Source organism: Mytilus galloprovincialis, chromosome 8 (genome assembly GCF_965363235.1).
Source record: "Mytilus galloprovincialis chromosome 8, xbMytGall1.hap1.1, whole genome shotgun sequence".
NCBI lineage: Eukaryota > Metazoa > Mollusca > Bivalvia > Mytilida > Mytilidae > Mytilus > Mytilus galloprovincialis.
In genome coordinates, this window is record NC_134845.1 from 55,694,924 (window position 1) to 55,717,316 (window position 22,393).

A 22,393-nucleotide genomic window follows, 5' to 3' on the forward strand; every position below is an offset into this window, starting at 1 on the left:
GAACAAATATGTCTTAAACAGAAACCAGCAACCATCTGTTACAAAAGGCATGACTCAACATATTGTTTACAGTCAGAAACCACAAGTATTATTTACACTAGGCACTAGATAAATTATTGTTTGGGGTTTCTATCCTGTATATTCACGAACAAATAAATACAATAATCATGTTTCACCAAATTTAGTAGTAGTGTTTTCATCGCAAAATGTACTTTGAATAACACACTTATTCATCTAGGAAAGTGACAAGGGATTATATATCTAGATATTGAAAAGTTCCATATAGTAAATTTGGTGAAAAATAAATTCTGAAATTATTTTTGTTGTGTGGAAGATAGTAAATTAACAAACGCACGAGTTTTATTTGATACTGTCAACACAGTTACACAGTTAAAATCACTTACTATTGACAGATGTATTTAGTCCATCCTTTGTCTAGTTCAATGACCGTACTTTGAACTATGATGGTTTACTTTTACACATTGCGACTTGGATGGGTAGTTATCTCACAAATACCACATACCACATACTTATATATATTTATTTGTAACGATGTTATGAATTGATGACGGTATATTTTCAGAAATAGTATGCAGCTGTATCAGCAACAAAAATGTCCGTGTATGACTAAGGTTTCTATTATACGACATTTGTATTCCAAACCCCAAAAATAATTTAGAATGAAACATCGTATCAATCATAATATAAGACAAAATAAACACATATAAAACAAAATTTTCACAATTATAGGAATTTTGAATTTGAATAAATTGCATTTAATTTATACTAAGGTTACCGTTTACTATGTTATACATCAAGTGTATTTGAGTCGCAGATCAGTGTATATGCTTTTGTAGTTTACTGTTGTATTTTGTTTTTGTGTTACGCGAGTGTCCGAGGCTATAGGAAATTGACAGACATGATTAACTCCAACATTTTAGTGTGCCTGACAGGTGCATGCATCCAGTAGTTTTCGTTGGATTCATTGACTGGTATTTTTTGTTTATGTAAAGTTTTCGGTTTTAAATTAAGCCGTGATGTTCTTAGTTGAACTGTTTAATATATTTCACGTCGGGGTCTTTCATGAAATATCATACGATAAGGGGTCTTCTTGTTGTTACACGATAATGCAGTGAGCACCCTTTATACACGTACTTGAAATATACTTGACATTCCGAGATCGGAAATGTAGACAAAAATATGGTCCTTCCCAAGCAGAAAAAAACAACGCTAAGTAGTATTGGATATTGACGTCGCTGTTTATATTTTGAATATCGTTTTTGTTCAGTGGTTGTCGCTTGTTGGTTTGAATCATAAGTGATTCTCGTGTTTCATAGATTATATCGTTGGTTCTGTGTTTGATCGGTTTGACACTGGTAATGTTTGGGGCACTGCATAGCTCTTTAATCGGTGTGACCCAAGGCTCCGTCTTGAGAACGTACCTTGACTTATAATTGTTCACCTTTACAAATATTGTCTCATTGGGACTCATACAAAATCTTCTTATATCTATTAATTTCAACGATATTTTGAATTGATTATTAATATTTTAAGAAATAAGATCTAGTAGTTATATCAGCAATTAAATTGGCCGTGTATGATTAAGGTTTCTATTCGATAACATATAGAAATTCCAGCCACAAATCTAATTTAGAAGGAAACATTGTATCAATCATATTACGCGACAAAACAGGAAAACTCTCCAATCTCAAAGTTAAATAAGCTGAAACAATATTTATCCAATTCCTTCATTCTCACTTTCTGTTTATCTATTTAAGACAGATATAGTTTTAGGTGTATATGCCAAATTGAGCAAATAAGATTACAAGTACTCAATGTTTACAAAACTCTTTAAAAAAGGATCCAATTTATATACTATGTCGTCTGTAATAAGGTTCAGCGTTCAACAATAAACTCATCATAGATAACAACTGTATAGGTGTGTTTTGAGCGTATAATAGTTACAGGCGTTATTTAGTAACCACGAAACATTAGAAACGCATGGCGACAGATCAAAACTGTATTGTTGACAGTTGTTTGGAAATTTTATATTCTTATCCTGAAATTGATTGGAGGAACAACATAACCACAACTACACTTATTTTATTATTGCTATGTATTGTCTGTCAAATACAATATGATCACGGCAAGTACAAACAAAACTGTCAACGAGTGGACAAAAGTACTTTGTTGTTCTTTGAGATTTATTTATTATTTTTTGTAGTTCACATTGATTTGTTGGTTGGTTTTAGTCGACTTGTTCATTGTTATTTCTATCTTGTCTATATATCGTACTTGCTTATATTATTACCTAAAAAATCTTATCTATTCAATATTTACAATGCATTGTATATTGAGATTAACCAGTAGTTAATATTTTTGATAATGTAAACGATGTTCATTATCAAAAATGTTATGTGGTATATACATTGTAAACAGAATTCACAATAAATGTATAAGTATTATATAACTTTAAATTGCATATTTTGGCCACGAGCATCACTGAAGAGACATGTATTGTCGAAATGCGCATCTGGTGCAAGAAAATCAGTACCGTTAATTTTATTTGCCCTTATATTGTATGACCAAAAGTTAATAAATTTAAAACGTAAAACAATAATTGTTTGCTTTCTAAAATGGACAAAATAAAAACGCGTATAACCCGTTAATGTATTTTAAGTACAACCATACAACTCAACATCGTTAACAAATATAACGGAAATGCTAAATCATGTATAATATCAGATCAAACATTTTCGGGAATACAAATATTCATACTTGTTGCTGCTATTAATCTGGCAAAAACACGGTTTTAATCCATTTTTAAAAAAAGAAATAATAGGTACATGATCATGATGTATTCAACAAAATAACAAATTAGGCTATTTGTGTGATTGGTGTTTCAAGGAAAATGTATGTACAACGTTTGTTTTCGGATTGTATATCAGTGTACGACTTTAAATCACATCATCTTAGATAAAAATGGCAATTTCGTCTGGGATCACACTAAGAAATAGAATATTAAAAAGTATTCACTCCATAATATTGAATAAAATTAAAAAAAATAATTAAGAAATGAATTACAAAACTGAATACAGTACAAACAGGAACCCCATTCAGTCCTTCAACTTCAGCCATATGAATACTGAACTTACATACACATTTAAAACTTAAAATGTCCAATGATCCTAGCTTACGAACTACTCTTTAGAGTTAAGATAATTCGTTTAACGTTTCTTTCAAATTCCAAATTTTTGAGGGAGAGTATCATATAATATAAGAAAAATGGCTGTAAGTATATAATATATAATTTGGATCTTTATTAGTAAGTTGTCATTTTATAGCATATTTGCAATTGATATGCATTTCTTAAATACTAAATGTTTTCATATACATTTGTTCCAAATACGAAAAACAGTAAAATATGCTTTTATCTTAAAAATGTCAATTTTGAAGCACGCCTTTAGAAGCGGGAGATTCTCGCTGCGTTAAAGATCCATTGGAAGCCTTCGGTTGCTTTTTGCTCATTGGTCGGGTTGCTGACTCTTTGACATATTCTCCATTTTCATTCTCAATTTTAAATGGTGAAAGTTCCGATGCAACGACCCTATAAAGTCGAAATATGCAATTTTTAATGACCTGACAACAGTATCGTAACTGTATCCCTTCTCAATAAGTCTATTTAAAGGTTTTGCTAGCTTCTGGGGTGAATACTGACATGTTTGTGCTTTATAAAGAATATTCCCATACAGTTATCTGATATTTGTTTGATATATATTTATGTCTTCATGATGATGACATTTTAAAAAAACATCAAACTAGACATGTTATTTACATTTTTAAGATAAGAGCATATTTTGCTGTTTGTCGTATTTTGAACAAATTGTATTTATTTTAATTTTTGATTACAATATTCTATACTATTTTATGTAGAACCATGATAACCGTAAATTGGTTAACGTTCAAAAAATTCTTGACATTTGTTTTGTATAGACATGACACTCCTCTGGCGTACCCACCAATGAGATATATATCTTTGAGTAATGTGTTTGCTAGTTAAAGTATCCATACAAAGTTAAATATACAAAATAAATACCGACGAAAATTTTAAACTGAAAGTATGTAATTGAAAATCTAAGGCTCACACACATCTAACGAGCGGAAAACAACTGTATTATTCCTGAGCTATACATATATTGCCTTAGGTAAAAAATTGTGGATTACACCTGGTTTTATAGTTAGCTAAACCTCCCACTAGTATGGAAGTCGCAGAAGAATATATGTCGTTGCAAACAAATTAGCAAGAATGGGCTTTAATCTATTCCTTCAAATATATTACGAAACGCACTCACTATTCAAATGATTCATTTATTTATTCCACATAAACGTACAAATAGTAAAACGCAATATTAAACTATACTTCATTGCCATATATATATCATTTTCATTTTGGTAAATTGTTTTCTGTAAAAAAAATCAATGTATATTGGTTGATAAAAGACGACGTGATCATTTGGATTAAACAATTATCAAATATGTCAGATCAATGTATGACATATATATGATAGTAGACAACAACTTTTCAATATAAGTAGGCTTTACACGTCCGGATGTTTTTTACATCTCCATGAACGTGGAATGAAACAGCAACAGCAAATTGGTCGAATTAACACATCATCAATACATCTATCACATATATATAATCGTTGTACAATTCATCACGGGAACCTTTCATATATGCAAGTAAACCAGTGATGTATCAACTTCAGAAAAGAGTCAACTCGACATAACACCAGAATAAAAATATATGTGTTAATGTTTCACTTAAGGTTGACTTGTCATATCTACACGTACATCCTTTTAATATTTTGGACATTGATAATTGCAGTTGGAGAACAAAGGTTAGAGTGACTGACTTGATTTTGATGTCTAAGAGAACGTGTTGTTTTCTAGTTTTTAAATGTTTATACTGCGACGACTATGAACTGTTATTATCAACTATAAAATAACAAACTATCGAAAATTGTCACCTTGATAACGTGTCATGCGTTGATACTTTTTTGTGTACATGATATTTTCGTATTTGATATAAATTGTCACTATTTACATTATCCTAGTATTTCTACTCAAAGTCGTCCAAACTACATATGATGTTTTCGCCCAAAACAAAAAATAAAATATTTAGTAAGTATCAATATAATTGTTTATGAAAAATAAAAAATATCTTCACAAATTACTTAAACGTATAGTTCGTCACAACCGTGTAATACATTATGCAATTTTATATACATATATAATATATATAATATTTTCACAAACTGATCCACGCTTAATTAGATTGAATGTTGATTGTTGCTATTTTTAGACATTATATATATATATATATATATATATATATAAAAAACGTGAACATATGAATTCGGCCATATCATGAATGATCAAAAATATTTGTAAATTTGTAACAAGAAGCCAATACACACATTGTTAATAGTAGAAAAGCTAGAAAAGCATAGCAACCAATAATCTGATATACAGCAAACATGTACACGTGTTTATCACACCAATTGCTTGGTTCATGTAGCAACTGCTTATAATGTGGCTGCCATATTTCAAAAACCCAATAGGTACCAGCTATTAGCCATGCTAATAAAAAAGTTGAAATGATCACGTCCATCATGTGATACGTTTTTGCTGCAAATGCACCATCGCCTCCATGGCCGTCATAGAAGCTATCCATGTCGTCATAGCGACGGTATCGAATATTTCGCCATATTGTTCCGAGAACCTTTAGCATCCCAAAGCAGCCACCAACCAGTAAGTAGACTGGAACTTTCTTCTGTTTTGGACATTCATTCAGGTATTTGACACCTTAAAAGTAAACAGGAAAACATTTAAATACTAGTTATTAGCCATTGTTTTACTAGTTATCAACCATTGTTATTCATAAGTATATGCATATCTTGTGATGATTTGATATAAGAACTACTTCCATATTTCTCTAATGTCAATCAAGTCAGAACTGCACTTTCCAACAGGTTCGTGAGCTACATATAGTTAGTCAACTTTGCATATAACAAGACAATAACGTTTAATTTTGATCATTAACATTCAGTACTATTACTCTGCAGTTGAATTAGAATGGAATGGTATTAAAAGGTTTTAGGCATATATGTTAAGTTTTTACACGCATGGACACACCAACGTAGGCCACTGAGGATGCACGAGCGAAGATGGTCAACAGATAATTCCTAACTTAAAATCATTTTTAGTGCACACATATATTCAAATGCAGTACCTTCAATATGCACAATTATTATTCTTCATGCTGGATTTTCCCGCTGTGCTGTCCAGCCACCGATGGCAGCAGACTGTTTTTGCTATTTGGTTGTGTTGTTATGTTTTGACACATTCCATCAGTTGTATGTGCTACCCTATGTTGTTGTTTTTTTTGACAAAATGCAGGTTCCAATTAAAATGTCAATTGTTCTTGAACAATTGAGAGGTCTTTCCTTTTCGTAATGTAAAATACATGTTCCAATAGTCGTAGAATGCATTGAAAAGCTCTCAAACACACATAAAACCGTTAAAATATGACAAAAACAACAAATTAGCTTTTTAGGACATGACCTTGACTTTTAACCTTGTGACCTTTGTAAAGATCATTGGTCCACAATGTCATTATAAAAGACCCCATGGGTCTAGGACTTTTGGTACAAGAGTTAAAGCTAATTTTGTCTTTTCATAAACCGTTAATGGGAGTTATGACCCTTTAGGGTATGTCAAAGCTCTTCGGTCAAAATGTAAAAAAGTTGCGCCTTAGTCAACTCAACATTTTTCACTATTTACTATTTCTGTAAGTATAATCGTTTTTGAGATATCCAATAAAAAGTTGAAAGGTCAAAGATCAAGGTCAACCTTAAAAAGCTTGAAAACACACTAAATATCCTTTATATAAGGTTAAACACACTAAATTCGCTATCTGGGACATGACCTTGACCTTTGACCTTTTGACCTTTGTCAAGGTCATTAGTCCCCAATGTGATTGCTGAAGACCCCATGGGTCTAGGACCTTTGGTTATATAGAAAAAGCTGATTTTGTCTTTTCAGAAACCTAAAACAGGGGTTATGCCCCTAACAAAAAGGTCAAATCTCTTCGGTCAAAATGTAACAAAGTTGCGCCGTAATGACCCAAACATTTTCCACTATTTAAAACTTCTGTAAGTTTAATGGTTGCTGAGATTATCCGGTAACAAGGTGTCAGGTCAAAGGTCAATGTCAACATACACATTTGACCTTGAGGTATTTTTCAAAGTCACATAAATTGATGATGAATGGTGAAGATCCTAGGTGTCTACGACTTACGGTTTCTTAGTTTGGGTGGCCAACCGACACCGGTTAATTTTAATAGGGGCATAACCCTACCAATGAGTCGTTGAATCCTTTCTATTCAAATGTGACGAAGAACCAGGGTCTGGTCCTGAACAAATTTCACCCTTTGTTTTTTTTCTACCTATTACGGTTACGGTGTTGGAACGGTAACAAGGTTTTTGGGTTTCAGAGGGATTACTCCGAACCGACAAAATATTTCGACTCACAGGGTGAGTTCCAGATAGGTATTCATGACACCGATACAAAGTGTGAACATGAAAGCGACACGTCTTACGGTTAATGCTGCTAACTTCGTCAAAGTTTGGCGGAAGAATAATAATAATAAACAGAAGAAATACAGTAAGGTCTTTCCCTTTTGAAAAAGGAAAGACCTTAATTACGTTTGTGTTTACATGATTAAAAGAGGGACGAAAGATACCAAAGGGACAGTCAAACTCATAAATCTAAAACACACTGACAACGCCATGACTAAAAATGAAAAAGACAAACAAACAACAGCACACATGACACAACATAGAAAACTAAAAAATAAACAACACGAACGAATTAATTAATTGATTGATTGATTGAAGTTTGTTTGAGTCTTTCATTGACAAATATAACATGTACATGTATATTCAGGTTGCAATAGACATATGCATGTGTGTAGACAAGTATTTATGCCAATGCCAGAGCAAACTAAGGACAAGACATGCATGCTATATGTGGTTACAGTTTCCACACAAGTTATTAATACTAGTTTGTTAATACATTTGTCAGAATAAAGAAAAACCCAATAATTACTGGTAATATTCAGAATGTTAAGTTATATTGCTGTCACTATTGATAATTGATCAAGATTAACTTACCTACTGACATCATGGTAATCGGTAAGGCCATTGATAAACCAACAACCACTGTTACAAACACTACAAAATAAATGAAATGTTATTCACATCAATCAGTCCATATCATGTTTCAATAAAATTATACATTCTTTCTAACCTTGAGATTAGTATATTGTTATATATTAATTAAATTAAATGAAGGTGATGAAATATTGTGTAATCATACATAATATTCATGAAGTGCATGCATTACAGTGTTAATCAAATATCATTTTTTCACAAAAGGTATCGTGTCGATATGTATGCATAACTATTGCACAACAAGTCTTTCCAAGATAAATGTTGGATTTTGTACCAATGAACACATTAAATTCCTTCCGATTTCACATGTACAGGTGAGGAGTTTGTAATTCAGTGGTTGCTTTTGGATGCTTTGTGCGTTTGTGCTTGGTTACAAAACGAATCAGTAATTTGATTGGAAGTCAACTGCATTTACAGGCTTAACAAATTATAGTCCCTCAAGGCAGACACTTACAGTTGGCTTTATAAATAATATTTTCCAACACTGTTACGTTTCGGTGTTGTGTCTCTGTTGTGTCGTAGTTTTCTTATATTTGATGCGTTTCCCTCAGTTTTAGTTTGTAACCCGGATTTGGTTTTTTTTTCTCTATCGATTTATGAATTTTGAACAGCGGTATACTACTGTTGCCTTTATTTATATCACCTGGACTGAACATAAGCGATTGATAGAGTCTTGTTGAAATTTACTTTCATTTCAACACATTGTTAAATATCGATAAATTAAGAAAAAAAATCAAGTCCAAAGATATTTACCCAACAAACAAGCTACACACATCCGTTTTTACTAAACTAAATGTATTTCATAAGATCTGTATTGATAAATTCTTTTACAGTAGACGTGAGCATAGACCAAATTGTAATGCATCATATAGTCAAGGATGTCTCCAATTATTTTTGAAATGGATTGCACAACAACAAATAAGCGTTATAGTACAATATGTGAGCGTCGGCATTCTCCTTAAAGTATAATTAAAAAAATTGCATCATGCAGGAAATGAGAGTCTGTTGTTTCATTATAACATAATTATATCAGATGTTGTCAACATTGAGTTTTATAGCTAATGAAGTGCAGCAGAAGAATGAGACAGCAATATTGTAATAAAATGAAATACTTTTAAAACAATTTGGTATGTACATGTACATGTATAGTCTAAAAAGCATTTGTATTCATTAGATTGCTGCCATTTCAATTTTCATAGGATATCGGAATTCTTTTTATTTTTACGTTTGATAAAAAGAATGTAAACAAAACGTAGTATTAAACCATTCACATGAAATATATACCGCATGCATTTATGTTTTTGTAGCAACAAACTGTATGAATGAATGTAACTATCAATTAAAGTATTAGACCGTCGCCAAACGAAATCAATACACACAAAATATCTAGACGGATAGGCACAGTATTTAATAAAAGATAGAGATTGCATCTAGAAAGTGATGGAATGCATAAATGTACTTTCTTATCGCATTTGGTGGTTTCCACATTCACATATCACATAGAAAGATTAGCTTCAATCAGAGAAAACCGATCGAGTCACATGACATTTGTTCCAGATTTTAAGAAATAGACAAATCAATGACACTTTTGTTTAAGATTAATGTAAATTAACATGACATATAAAAATCCTTTACAGATTAAAAAAGCGATGACAGAAAAAACGTCACACGTAGAAAAAAATCAAGGTTACAAAAACTAAAAACTAGGCATGAAAGGCAAAGCAATCGGAGTTTGTAATATGGAACCATCTGTTAACTGAATGATGTCCAGTAGACCTTAACGTTTCAAATTAGTAATACTTGTAGAAAAAGCATTAGTGTTTTAAAATATTGCTAGTTGTACAAGTTCATTAGATAAGCTCTGGAAAGGACAGCCAAGTAGGCTCTACGTTAGCGAGACAAGTTAAAAGCGTATCTGGGATTATAAGAAATGAATTAATTACCTGTATGACACATTATTTTACTACTTCTACATATAAAATCACACGTATTTTCAGCCTCTTTGTTTGCCTCCTGGATTTGTATCATAATTGCTTCGTACTGAGGCTCTTGGTCACAAGTTTTTTTTCTCCAATCAATTGATGTTTTACACAACTGCTTTTCATCGTCAAACGACTGAAAATAACAAAAATACACCAATAAGATATAAAAAAATTAACAATAGGGAAACATGTTTTACTCTATTGTAAATTATCATTACTACTTAAAATCTACCAGGAGTATGTGATTCAGTTAACCATTATGTATCATGAATGCAACGACTACACATATATATCAATTACATTACAGCTTTTAATTTATATTCTTCAATATTTGAAAGTTTTCATACATGGGTTTGTGTCATAACTGCGTTTCATGGATTGTTGTTTTTCATTTGACCACTCTTTTGTGTACTTATTGTTAGTATTGCCCCTGTTTTTCCCTCTTACATTTTTGTAGTCGAATATAAAATGTAATTGAATGGGTAACAGGAAGAACAGCTGCCATAAACGTTGGATACATTTAAGGATCACCAAAACGAATTAAATGAGCTTTACAATACAATGTCATGACATTCATATGATTGATACTTTTAAAGTAATAAAGACAAGCCATTATCTTTATATAGGGTCACTAGTCTTTATAAACTTTCTTTTTATAGGGCACGACATATGGGTATAGTTGAACCATAGTGAGTACAGAGTTAAAGCTTTTTTAAAACATACAACAAATATATTGTTTTCTAACATATTTGGCATTTGAATCAAACAAGTATCATAACAGTATACTCGTGTTTGTGTACTTATTTCAATTGTCATTAGTATTGGCTACCAACGTTAACGGGGCATTCATATTTTAACTGGAACATCTGAAGCGTCTATCATTGACTGTTTTGATGTTTAACAATTTATTTATCAGAGCTTACTGCGTGATTCTCATCATATTAATTTAAGTTGCTAGGAACGCATTTTTTTACAGATGGCTCAACAGATTAGTTTTGTAATTATTAAATTTATATCTTTTAAAAGCGACGTTCAACATATTTTAAATGTATCACATTCTGTGTTATTGACATTCTAAATATAGTAACAGGAAGCCTCGTCACAATGTTGGTGTGTGTAATTGAAACTGACGAAATATGGATGATACAAAAACAGCATGCACATGTGACGTACGAACACATTTGACGAACGACAATATATGACGTGCACAATCATATGACGTGCGATAACATATGACACGACGACATGCAGTTTGTAACTTAATGTTTACAATACAATCTACATATAATCGATCGACATTTTACATATTACTAATCTTATTATTCTGTTAAATTTCAATAAGAAATTCATTGACTTTCATACATTTAGAACTGATAAGTTATTTCTAGCAATTGATTGAACATATTGTGTATAGTTAGTGTGTTCCACATACAAAATCGTTGAAGGAAGAATAACGTTAATGTAAAAAATCGTAAGAAAGTGAAGTGAAAATTTAACACGCCATTCTTCAGAGTTATTATTTCTTGCAATTATACATGTACTGATGAAATATCTGGAAGTAAGCGTATGAGATTTGTGTAATAAATCAAAGGTTTGGGTTTTTTTTTTTCTCTCTTTTTTTTGTGTATAAAAATATATCATCAGCAAATGGTTATATTCAATATCAACACTGATTAACAAATAGTCGGAGAAAAAAAAGTAAAATAGATAACGAAATTATATTTTGTCATGTCTTAGTTATAGTGACACATAACTTAGATAAAAATAGATTTTGTGACTTTAAATTTCACAAGACATTTCCTTTTTTTTTAAATAATTACTTTAAAAAAAAATACACCTTTTCTCTCCAGTACAAACTATATTACGTAGTAATCATAATTGTATGTCGGTTTTCAATGTTACTAATATATAGTCAACATGTCAATGTTTATCCTTAAGACACCATTAGCACTCAGGTGCTCTTTAACCGTAGAATGGTTATATTGAATAAACAATTATTATGAAAATCTCGTTGAGGGAAATCCCCATATATATATTGTAAGATTTTAAGTCTTGATTGATTCTTTTCTGTCATATTGTCAATCAACAATCATTTAAGGCAGCTTATTAGATAAAGCTGTTTATTTGTAACATTAGAACTATCGAACAATATGGTGCATGAAATAGATTTATATCTTTAATCGGCCTCAAGTGTTTGATATATTTTCCCATAAAAATAAATCTTATTTTTGTTTTAACAGTACATAATTTTGTTTTTGGAAGCATTTCAGACTGCCATGCCATTTTAAGATGTATTGGTTTTCGTAATGTAAACGAAACGTTTGTACAACAACTTGAAAGATTTGTAGTATCAATTTGCATGTTGTTGGGATCACACATTGCTGCAATTGATATGCTACATACGTTTGGTAATACGGTATCATACATATATCTGTTCACAAAAATGACAGTCTCGTATTTATCCGTATGTACTTGCCGCTTACCGCATACATGAGAACTAAAGAATGACTATCACTCAATAAAGTGTAAATCAATTCGTAAAGTGAATAACTATTTTGAATAAAATAGTAACTACACTTTTTCTATTTTCAATCTGACCGTATATACTTTGGATAAATCTAAACAATTTCAAACAACTCCAAACACTAATTCAACGACTTTTGTCCGTATGCAGTGACCTTAACTACGAGATTTCTTTTTTACAATGGTTATATAAACCCAATGATGGTTATTTTATTTATCTGGTATTAGCTTATCTCTATATTACAGAGTTGTTATACATTTCGGTTTAAACACATTTACTGCTGTACTACATAATTTCTTAATGCCTCATACATACTATTGATACTGCAGTATATATTTTGATTTAAAAAAAAAAAAAAACAAACTTAAACATGAAATCTATGACATAGTTTTAATACTGTAAAGTTGCTGGCTTTTGGCTTATGATTTCTTTTCACAACCTTTAAAAATGCGCAGTTAATATAGTTAGCCTGAACAGATTGTACAAGTCGGTAATGACGATGTGAAAAACGTGATTATCTTCCGATGCTTTAATTGACCTTCGATCTGCAAAGATAATATAACTTGCATTTTAAAAAATCGAGATAAATGAATGACTGCGACTGGCGATTGCGTAGATTATTATCTTCTATCATCATTATACTTCATATACTCTACATCTAACAGAATATTTCAAAGCACAAATATATCTCATTTTTCAAAACCTCATAATTAATTTAAGTAATGTATATCTTATATGATAAATAAACGTTATATGTGGCAAGTGTTCGAAAACTACAAACAAAACTAGTATTAGATACATTTAGTTTTTATTTTTGAAGTTTCTTTTTTTTCCTTCAATTCCTAATGTGTTCATCTTTTGCTTTAAATTCTATTCATTTTTTTCGTAAGAAAAAACATAGACACTCGTCTCACAAATGAATTAATTGTATTTTCATCTTAGAAAATCTTATTTTTATCATTTTGGGGATTTTTGAACGCTTTAACTACCACGTCAAACATTTAAGAGCACGTTAAAAGAAAATTATTTTTTATTTATTGCTTTTAGATATTATGAAAAGTTCTTCTTAATTAACACGATAATATCCTTAAGATATATTTGAACGGTAACGACGAATGGTTACCTGTTTAGCAATAGAAACGAAGAAATTTTTTAACTTACCCCCTGTTTCCCGAAACAAGTCATTTTCACTTTCCAAGTTTCCAACACGAGATTGTAATGTATAGTAAAGTTGTAAATGATAAAATATTGAACTGTGTTAATCTCGATCGAATGTGTAACATATGTTTCGTTACACCTGGTACTTTTGCATGTACAACACTTTTGTAAAGAGTTTTATTTTCTTTTTTATAAAGAAAGAAAAAATAAAGTGATTAACACAATGTAGATCACTCAGGAAAAAAAAACACAGATCAAAAGGATTACATTTGTTAGAAAATTTGTTACCAAACCTGCATTGTGAGATATATGAGGTTTCTCGTGTATTCCTTTTCCGATTTAAGGATTGTCATAATTTGTAAATGTATGTTGACGGACTGTATTTCAATTATATGAACAATCAAATACAAGTATCAGACAAAATACATGTTGTAGGACCATATTGGCAGAAAGGGAATGTGGATAGATGCACACATGAATGACACTATTGACTTGACATTTCTATAAATATAGAGATAAGTAAATTGTATTTTTATTTAAGATAAAAAACAGAACTGAAGGACAAACCTTGAGTTGTATTATGAACTTCAAATTTGAATATGACTTATAAATATTAGATACTGAAATGGCTACGATTATCACAAAGAAGTGAACATGAGTTTTTTTTATATAGACAATCCTTTATACTATCAAAATATTCATAAATGTACCGTTATTAATTTTTTTGGTTTTCCATATACGAATTTGTCGATTTTTGTTGGCCTTAAATACGAAACCTCTTGTTATAAGTCCTTACATCAGAATGCGAGGGCAAAACCGTGATGACAGAATGTAAACACGCGTGTTCTTGAAGTAGAATAAAAAAAATAGATTATAAAAGAATAATTGAAACATTAGGACAAGGTTATACTTTACGATTATTTTAACCCAATCGAAACTGTATTCCCATACAGTTTTTTTTAATATTATCATGGATTTATTTATTTGTAATGAAACCAGATTACATATACATGTAGTAGATTTGTTTGAAAATTGTCCCTGTTTTTCTAAATTAACATTTAATGTGATAAAAGAAAGATGTACTCTTCATTTGAAGCATGTATGTACCCACTTGAGTAATGAACGAGTTTATGAAACATGTCATTCAGTTTTATTCCATTTGCCATAAAGAATTGAAATTTGTGTTTTGTGTTCAAGAGATCACACATCAATAAGTTATTTCAACTGAAAGTAATAATTATCTTTGAGACAGTAAAGTTTTGCCTGAAGAACAACATCAAGATATTCATATTTCAAGGATTGACTTTTAATAAGATAATGAATATTGATGCCAACAATGACAGTGGTCTTATCATTATTGATTTCAACAAATCTTTTAGAACACATCAATGATAGGTACAAAACGTATCTATTAACTTTTAATATGAAAATCGTAAGAAACATTCATGACGGAATTATTTGAAATAATTGAGTAGTGTGATTGTCGAGCATCGAAAGGGTTATCTTGTCTTGTTTTATTTATAGTTGCATCATTATACATGTCCACATATGTAACGACCATACATGATTCTTAAAATTTAAGACGACACGTAGATCTTAATGTTCAATACTATCCAAGATATAACGAAATAAAACAGTCCTCATGATTACAATCCGTGTTTTCAAGTTACTGACAGTTCATTTTAATGGCATGAGGCTGTTAAAATTCCGTTACACATTTGTAAAAGACATGATTCGATTAATAATATTAAAAACCCTAATGTTTTTGGCAAAGATGGCGTTTCAGGGTGTTTTTAATTGTTAATTGTCTCAGTAGTAGATATCAGTTTTCTGTTGTTTATTTTAGTCAAAATAATTTTATGAGTTCATTAATGAGTATCTTCGGCACTTTGAACATACTATAAATCAGTTATGCGTATGTCATATATGTGAGACTGTTGGCTAACGGTAGAACCATGTTTAATCCACTATTTCTGCACATGAAAATGCCTATACCAAGTCAAGAATATGACAGTTGTTATTAATTCGTTTGATGTCTTTGAGGTTTGGATTTTGCCATTTGCTTATAAACTTACCGTGTAAATTTCTTCTCCGAGTTCGGTAGTTTTGTTATTTCATTTTTTATAAATTCTTTAAAAAATGTTTTTCTTACAATCTAAAATGCATAGCCGAGACTAAGTTCAAAGTCCTTATAATTACAACTCCTGTGGTATACTTGTTTAATAGTTAAATAATAATTAATCAATATCCATGTCCTCCAACAGTTCTAATAAAATGCATACCAGTTACAACAAAACATATAAAAAATTATGTCAATACTATCGCAACTAATTTTTTTTTGTCATTGATATATCTTGATGAACTTTAACATACTTATCATGATTATAGATACATCAATTACATCAACTTTAGCACAATACCAAGTCATAGATGTAAATATGATAAAGTTTTATTTTTAAACAAGTTCCTAATTATATCAGTGCCTTTCCATTGATGATTTATATTATATAACCTATATGCATACATGTAATTTGTAAACGAAAACTCCTGCGAGTTTCTTCATTCAACAAAGTGTTGTTAAAACAATGTCCTATTGATTTATTTGTACAGATCAACTACGTTTGAAAATACCTTTGAAATAAAATTGGAATGGTCTGCATATATTTGTAATACTCCAAAAGTACCATTGTTCAAGTAATTATTATAACCACATGTGTATGTTGTACGTTAAGGAATTATGAAATTAAAAGCATAAACAATTATTTTGGCAATAACCTTTATGATGTACCAATTATTGAATTCATCCACAATGCCTACATGTATGTATATATAATACACACAAGTAATACTAATGAATTTACAGAATGAATTTATAAAATTTAGGTTTTATATAATTTATCGTATGGACAAAACTACATAGCTACAAGGCAGCACTCGCACTCACCGAGTTGAAAGGGATTAATATAAGTTGCAAAACTTGTTTCCCAATCCACTATAAATATCAATGTTTAAAAGAACTTTGAAGCGAGTTTAAGTAAATGCAATCTTATAATTAAAACATTTCCTGTGCAAACATCGCATATACAAATATATATAACCATGGATATAACATTAAATATCAACCAATTTCGTATTCGGTAAAATTCAAAATCTAATAATGTATATTGTTCTCCAACTGGGGATTAAAGCAATGTTCACACAATGCGTCTCCTGTACAAGCGATAAAGTATACGTTAAGCTGGATGGGATTATCTCCTTTAATTAAAAAGAAGATTTTGAAAGAGATTCCAAACGCACAAAATTGACAATATATATAGTGATAAAAAACACAATGCATTTCATCAACATTTATCAGAAGAGTCATAAATAGTACATTACATTCCTGATTAATGAGAAATAGAGCAATATAAAAAGCCATAAGGCTTTTTTATTTTAAAGAATCTTAATTATCTGGTTTGATTCTTGATGATTTTTGAACACTTTTTTATACTACTTTGTAGTTATATTGATCGTTGAGGACAAGTTACATTGTTAAATTTAATTTAGCTATGTTTTTGTCTTAGATATTATGATGGATTATCACGAGTAAGCAAGGAAAACATCCTCAAATTATATTAAAAAGGTAAAAAAATGACTATCTTCTTAGCATAAAAAGGAATGAAAAATATAAATTTACCCCCTTTTTACAAAACCATGTCATTTTCACATTGTTAGTGTCTGACATGATATCGTAACTTGTAGTAAAGTTGTAAATGATAAAATATTAACCGTGTTACTCTGGATCGAATGTGTAACATGTGGTAACTAACATCTGGTGAATTTGAATGTACAACACGTTTGTGTAGAGTTTCATTTTATTGTAACTTTTAAAAAAGATTACATTTGCAATCACAATAGGGATCACCCGTGATCAAGTACAGATAACGAATTTCATTTGTGGAAATATAGTAACCTTATCTGCATTGAAATAATATTTGAATTTCCACGTGTATTTTTCAAATAAAAGGGATGCAATTATTTCATCATTGATGTTGACAGTCTGTATATCAATCACGTGAGAGATCAATGAATGGTTTATTACTTTTAAAGTTATGTTGTGGGAAAAAAATTGATGAAACAGAATATGGACAGATTTAATATACATGACAATATCGATCCGTTGTTTTTATAACAATAGAAGTATTAAAATTGTAGATATATTCATGATGTAGATCAAATAAAAAGAAACTTATTATATTGTATTATTTATGTGAGAGAAATGAAAAAAAAATAAATAACAAACATTTACTCTTCTAGATTTGTAAATAGAAAATTAATCATACTGATACATTGTAATACTCCCATTTTAACTTGTCTTGTTACATTTGTTCATAACGAATGCGCTGGGAAAAAATGAATATCGCATACATGTTGTACCTGAATATATACCCCATAACAATTAATATGAAGTGTATAGCCTATATATAGCAATGCTGAGTTGTCCATAAAAAATAACAACCCGACCATAGAACAGACAACAGCAGAAGGTCATCAATAGGTCTTCAATGCAGAGAGAAATTCCCGCACCCGGAGGCGTCCTTCAGCTGGTCCCTAAATAAATATATGTACTAGTACAGTGATGATGGACATCATACTAAACTCCGAATTATACACAAGCAACTAAAATTAAAAATCATACAAGACTAACAAAGGCCAGGGACAGGCGCAAAACTGCGGCGGGGCTTAACATGTTTATAATTATGACATCTCAACCCTTCCCTATACCTCTAGCCAATGTAGAAAAGTAAACGCATAACACAAGTCCGTTTTATGACAAATGCATGATTTGTAATAAATGGGACTATTTCAGTTTCCCTATTGATAACTTCCTTCGACAAAAGTTACAATGTTTGGGGTGTGAAGACAATATGATGTATTTTAACAAGTTAGTATATTAGTTTATGACCCCCCCCCCCCCCCCCCCCCCCCAACCATCACGTCTTTAATTAAGCATATGTTTTAAATTGTCAATCAGTTCATTTTATGTAATATTTAATCTCCAAATATCGCATTTATGTAACCTCTTGCTTTAATGAACAATCTATATGACAAATATCATTTAGTATTATTTCATTTTCTATATAGAATTGAATATTGGTGTTTAATATTCAAGAAGATCACGTGTCAAGAAGTTATGTCAACTCATTGATTAATGACATTTTCCCTTAAGGAAACATCAAGGAGTTTATATTTCAAAGATTACATTCTTATAACACCAAACATTTTTTTTTTAAATTACAGTTGTTCTTTGTAAATGGATTTCATAATTATATCATTTCACAAAATAATTAGATATTTGTCAGTTATACAAACTAGACAGCAGTGGTTGTCATTTGTTTTACACTTGAACATTCATGTTTAATTTTCAAATTTCTAGAACCAATCATAAATAGGGAAACCAGAAAGCTTTGACTTGCTATCTATATTTAAACATGTGAATATATGATTGCATCATAGTTCGATCCAATACATATATAAAAAAAATTAACGATAAAGATTATTGTATTCCGTTAATTTGAATTTAAGAACATCATAGTACATAGTATTGTCTTTAGTTTTATTGTTGTGACTAGATGTGTCACATGGGTTTATATATGTATTTATACATGTACATTACATGCGTTAACAAAAAACACGTCTACTTAAAGCTTATTTAGTTGACTACCTTAATATAGAGTCCATTTAGCTACAAATATATATAATGATTGAAACATACAGCGATAATAAATTAATACTTATTACAATTCTTGTCAAATAACATCAAGCTCATTGTCAAAACTAAGAAAAAAGCCAGACAATCAATTTCGGATAAATGTATTATATGGGCGTTATTTAATTTGATTACATGTATTGAAGAAATGTATATCATTAATTTCAGATCAGTGTATTGAATTGTATTATATTATTATTGAACATTGTATTTACTTGTAATATTTTAATAAAATATAAGAAAATAATACTTATCTTTATAAAACCCTGTTCTTATAAATACTAACCATTGCAGGGTACCTCACAGTTAAAGCTGTAGCGGTAAGGTCATTGTTAACAGCTTTAGTGAAATAAATTTATATAAAAAAAAAATATATAAAAAAAGCCCGTACTAACTGATATTGCACTAACAAAAAGAAACAAAAAATCAAATTATAACGTAGAATATGTATGTGGTCAATGACCATGTACTACATCTCCCAATCTGTAACTGATGTAAGTTTGATTTTGTTTATTAAATAACGCATAATCAATGTTCATGGCCACCGACATCTGAACGAAAAGGCATGAAAACCACAGTAAACACTCATACAATATTACAATAGTTCACCAAGGCATCTCTATTTTATTTCTCGTCAACTATCCAAGGATACGTTCAGTACCAAATGATGTTAACTGTACAATATAAGTCTGATACAGCAACCTATTCAAAACTTAATGCGTCCAATATTCGAAATTTAATTCTATAAATATTCCAAACGTAGTACTATCAATATTTAAACATGGTTGCTATCAATATTCCCTAATGCTATGGATATGACAAAACATAATGCTTTCAATGTAAAATAGCAGAACAGGGAACATGCAAGTATCTAATTTTAGATAGTTCAAGGAATGGATGTAGTACACTTTTTGTATTACAATATATTAGCCATTGTCTTTTTACTTCGTTATTTTAACACTAGTTTGATTAGAATGTTTAAATTCAATTGGCGTTCAGTATAACTCAATATAGGAAGTTACATGGAAATATTTAGATAACTCTCATAACTTGAAGTTTCTTTACTGGAATCTCCAGTATGCATCACTTTTCTTTCTATCAAGTCTATGACATGTTGGCGTGTTTTGAATTAGAAAACACGTTGTTGTTTTGTTTGAAAATTGTCCCCGTGGTCAATAAAGCAAATGTCAAAAATTGTCATTTAATTCAGTTGAAGTAATAAATACTCTTCAATTGATGAATTATTTACTCACTTGCATAAATGAACAAATATAATTTATTTTTATTCCCTATACTATACCAAATTAAAGTTTGTGTATCAATTTTAAAATGTCACATTCAGGAAGTTATGTTAACTGAAAGTAGCAATTATTTTTGATACAAGACAATTTTCCCTTAAGGAAACAATAAGAAATTCAGATTTTAAGGATGGACTTTTAATAACATTAAAAAAAGATAGAAATGACAGAAGCCTCATCAAAAGCGATTTCAAAATATCATTTTACAATATAATTGGTGAGGTTTCCTCATAGGTAGTGACACTAGGAAGCGTTAAAACGTTCAACATTTCAGATCCAACAAAAAATACAACACAGATAATTCATAATTCGTCAATTGGAATTTAAGACGACCATCATATTATCTTATTCAAAACCTTGAATAAATGAGTCACATGGATAAAGACATGTTTGTATTCACGTCAAATATATTGTCAAATACCACAAACAAGTATACGTTTATTACTCATTCATGAAAGTGACTTAAATACACTTGTATTTAATTGTTGAAACATGGAAAACATATTTTGTTTTTTCGTGGGACTGCTGGCAATTTGTATACAATGTCTTAAAATGCTTGTAAAATAACATATGAGCTCGTAAAACATATTGTCATTCAACACTTGCGTAAGTATCATCAAATATTGGTCTAAAACAAGGTTAAGGTGTTTACCAATTGGTGGGCAATGACCTGATGACAACTCCAGATAGTTAATTAATGTAGATTAAATTTTAATTATCAAATCACGCATAATCAATGTTCATTTCCGCAAATCGCTCCAAAAGACAATAGTATAGCAACGGTTTCCTTTTCTTATTTCACTTTAAATATTTAGATCTTTTTTACAGGACATGTTTCATATGTCAGCTCCTATCCGGGTTATCTTTTTACGCTATACTAAAAAAAACAAACGATCAATTCATCAATTAACATCGTCAATATTTCGACACGTAGGCACTATTTTGATTAAGCTTAATTAGTTCTTAAAATGCAAGGTAAACAATTAACCGAACTCTGGGTCAATGACCTAGTTATTGCTACCCTAGAAGTTACACTGATGTATATTAGATTGTAATTAGATTGTAATCACAATCTACCGTTTGGTCAATATTCATATCCAGTTAATATAAAATGCAGATTTGCTACAATACCTTTGAACAACAATATTGCAACGATTTTTTTTAAATTTCCTATTGAGTTTCACATTAGTACTTAAGATACATAGTAGAGAGTCAGTTTGGCTAAAAAAAAATATACTTGTATCTTTAAACAAACGGAATATGGCAAAATATCTCCAGGGATTTTGATAATATAATGTTAACAAACAAACAACCAAAATATGATCAGGCTTTTTTCAATCAGATTTTTTTCTTATTAAGATAAATAATGGTGTTGACAATACGTA

At 30.2% G+C, this 22,393-nt stretch overlaps 1 protein-coding gene across 1 annotated transcript in view; it reads right to left on the bottom strand.

The window, feature by feature from the left end:
* Positions 1–5,427: 5,427 nt before the first annotated feature.
* Positions 5,428–22,393, bottom strand: part of LOC143043398 (uncharacterized) — a 49,123-nt gene continuing 32,157 nt past the window's right edge. Inside the window, exons 2-4 of the mRNA XM_076215720.1 lie at positions 10,241–10,412; positions 8,238–8,297; positions 5,428–5,868 (exon numbers count right to left, since the gene is read on the bottom strand). Coding sequence (XP_076071835.1) covers positions 5,429–5,868; positions 8,238–8,297; positions 10,241–10,412 — 672 coding nt within the window. The 3' untranslated portion in view covers position 5,428. The remainder of the gene's footprint in view (positions 5,869–8,237; positions 8,298–10,240; positions 10,413–22,393) is intronic.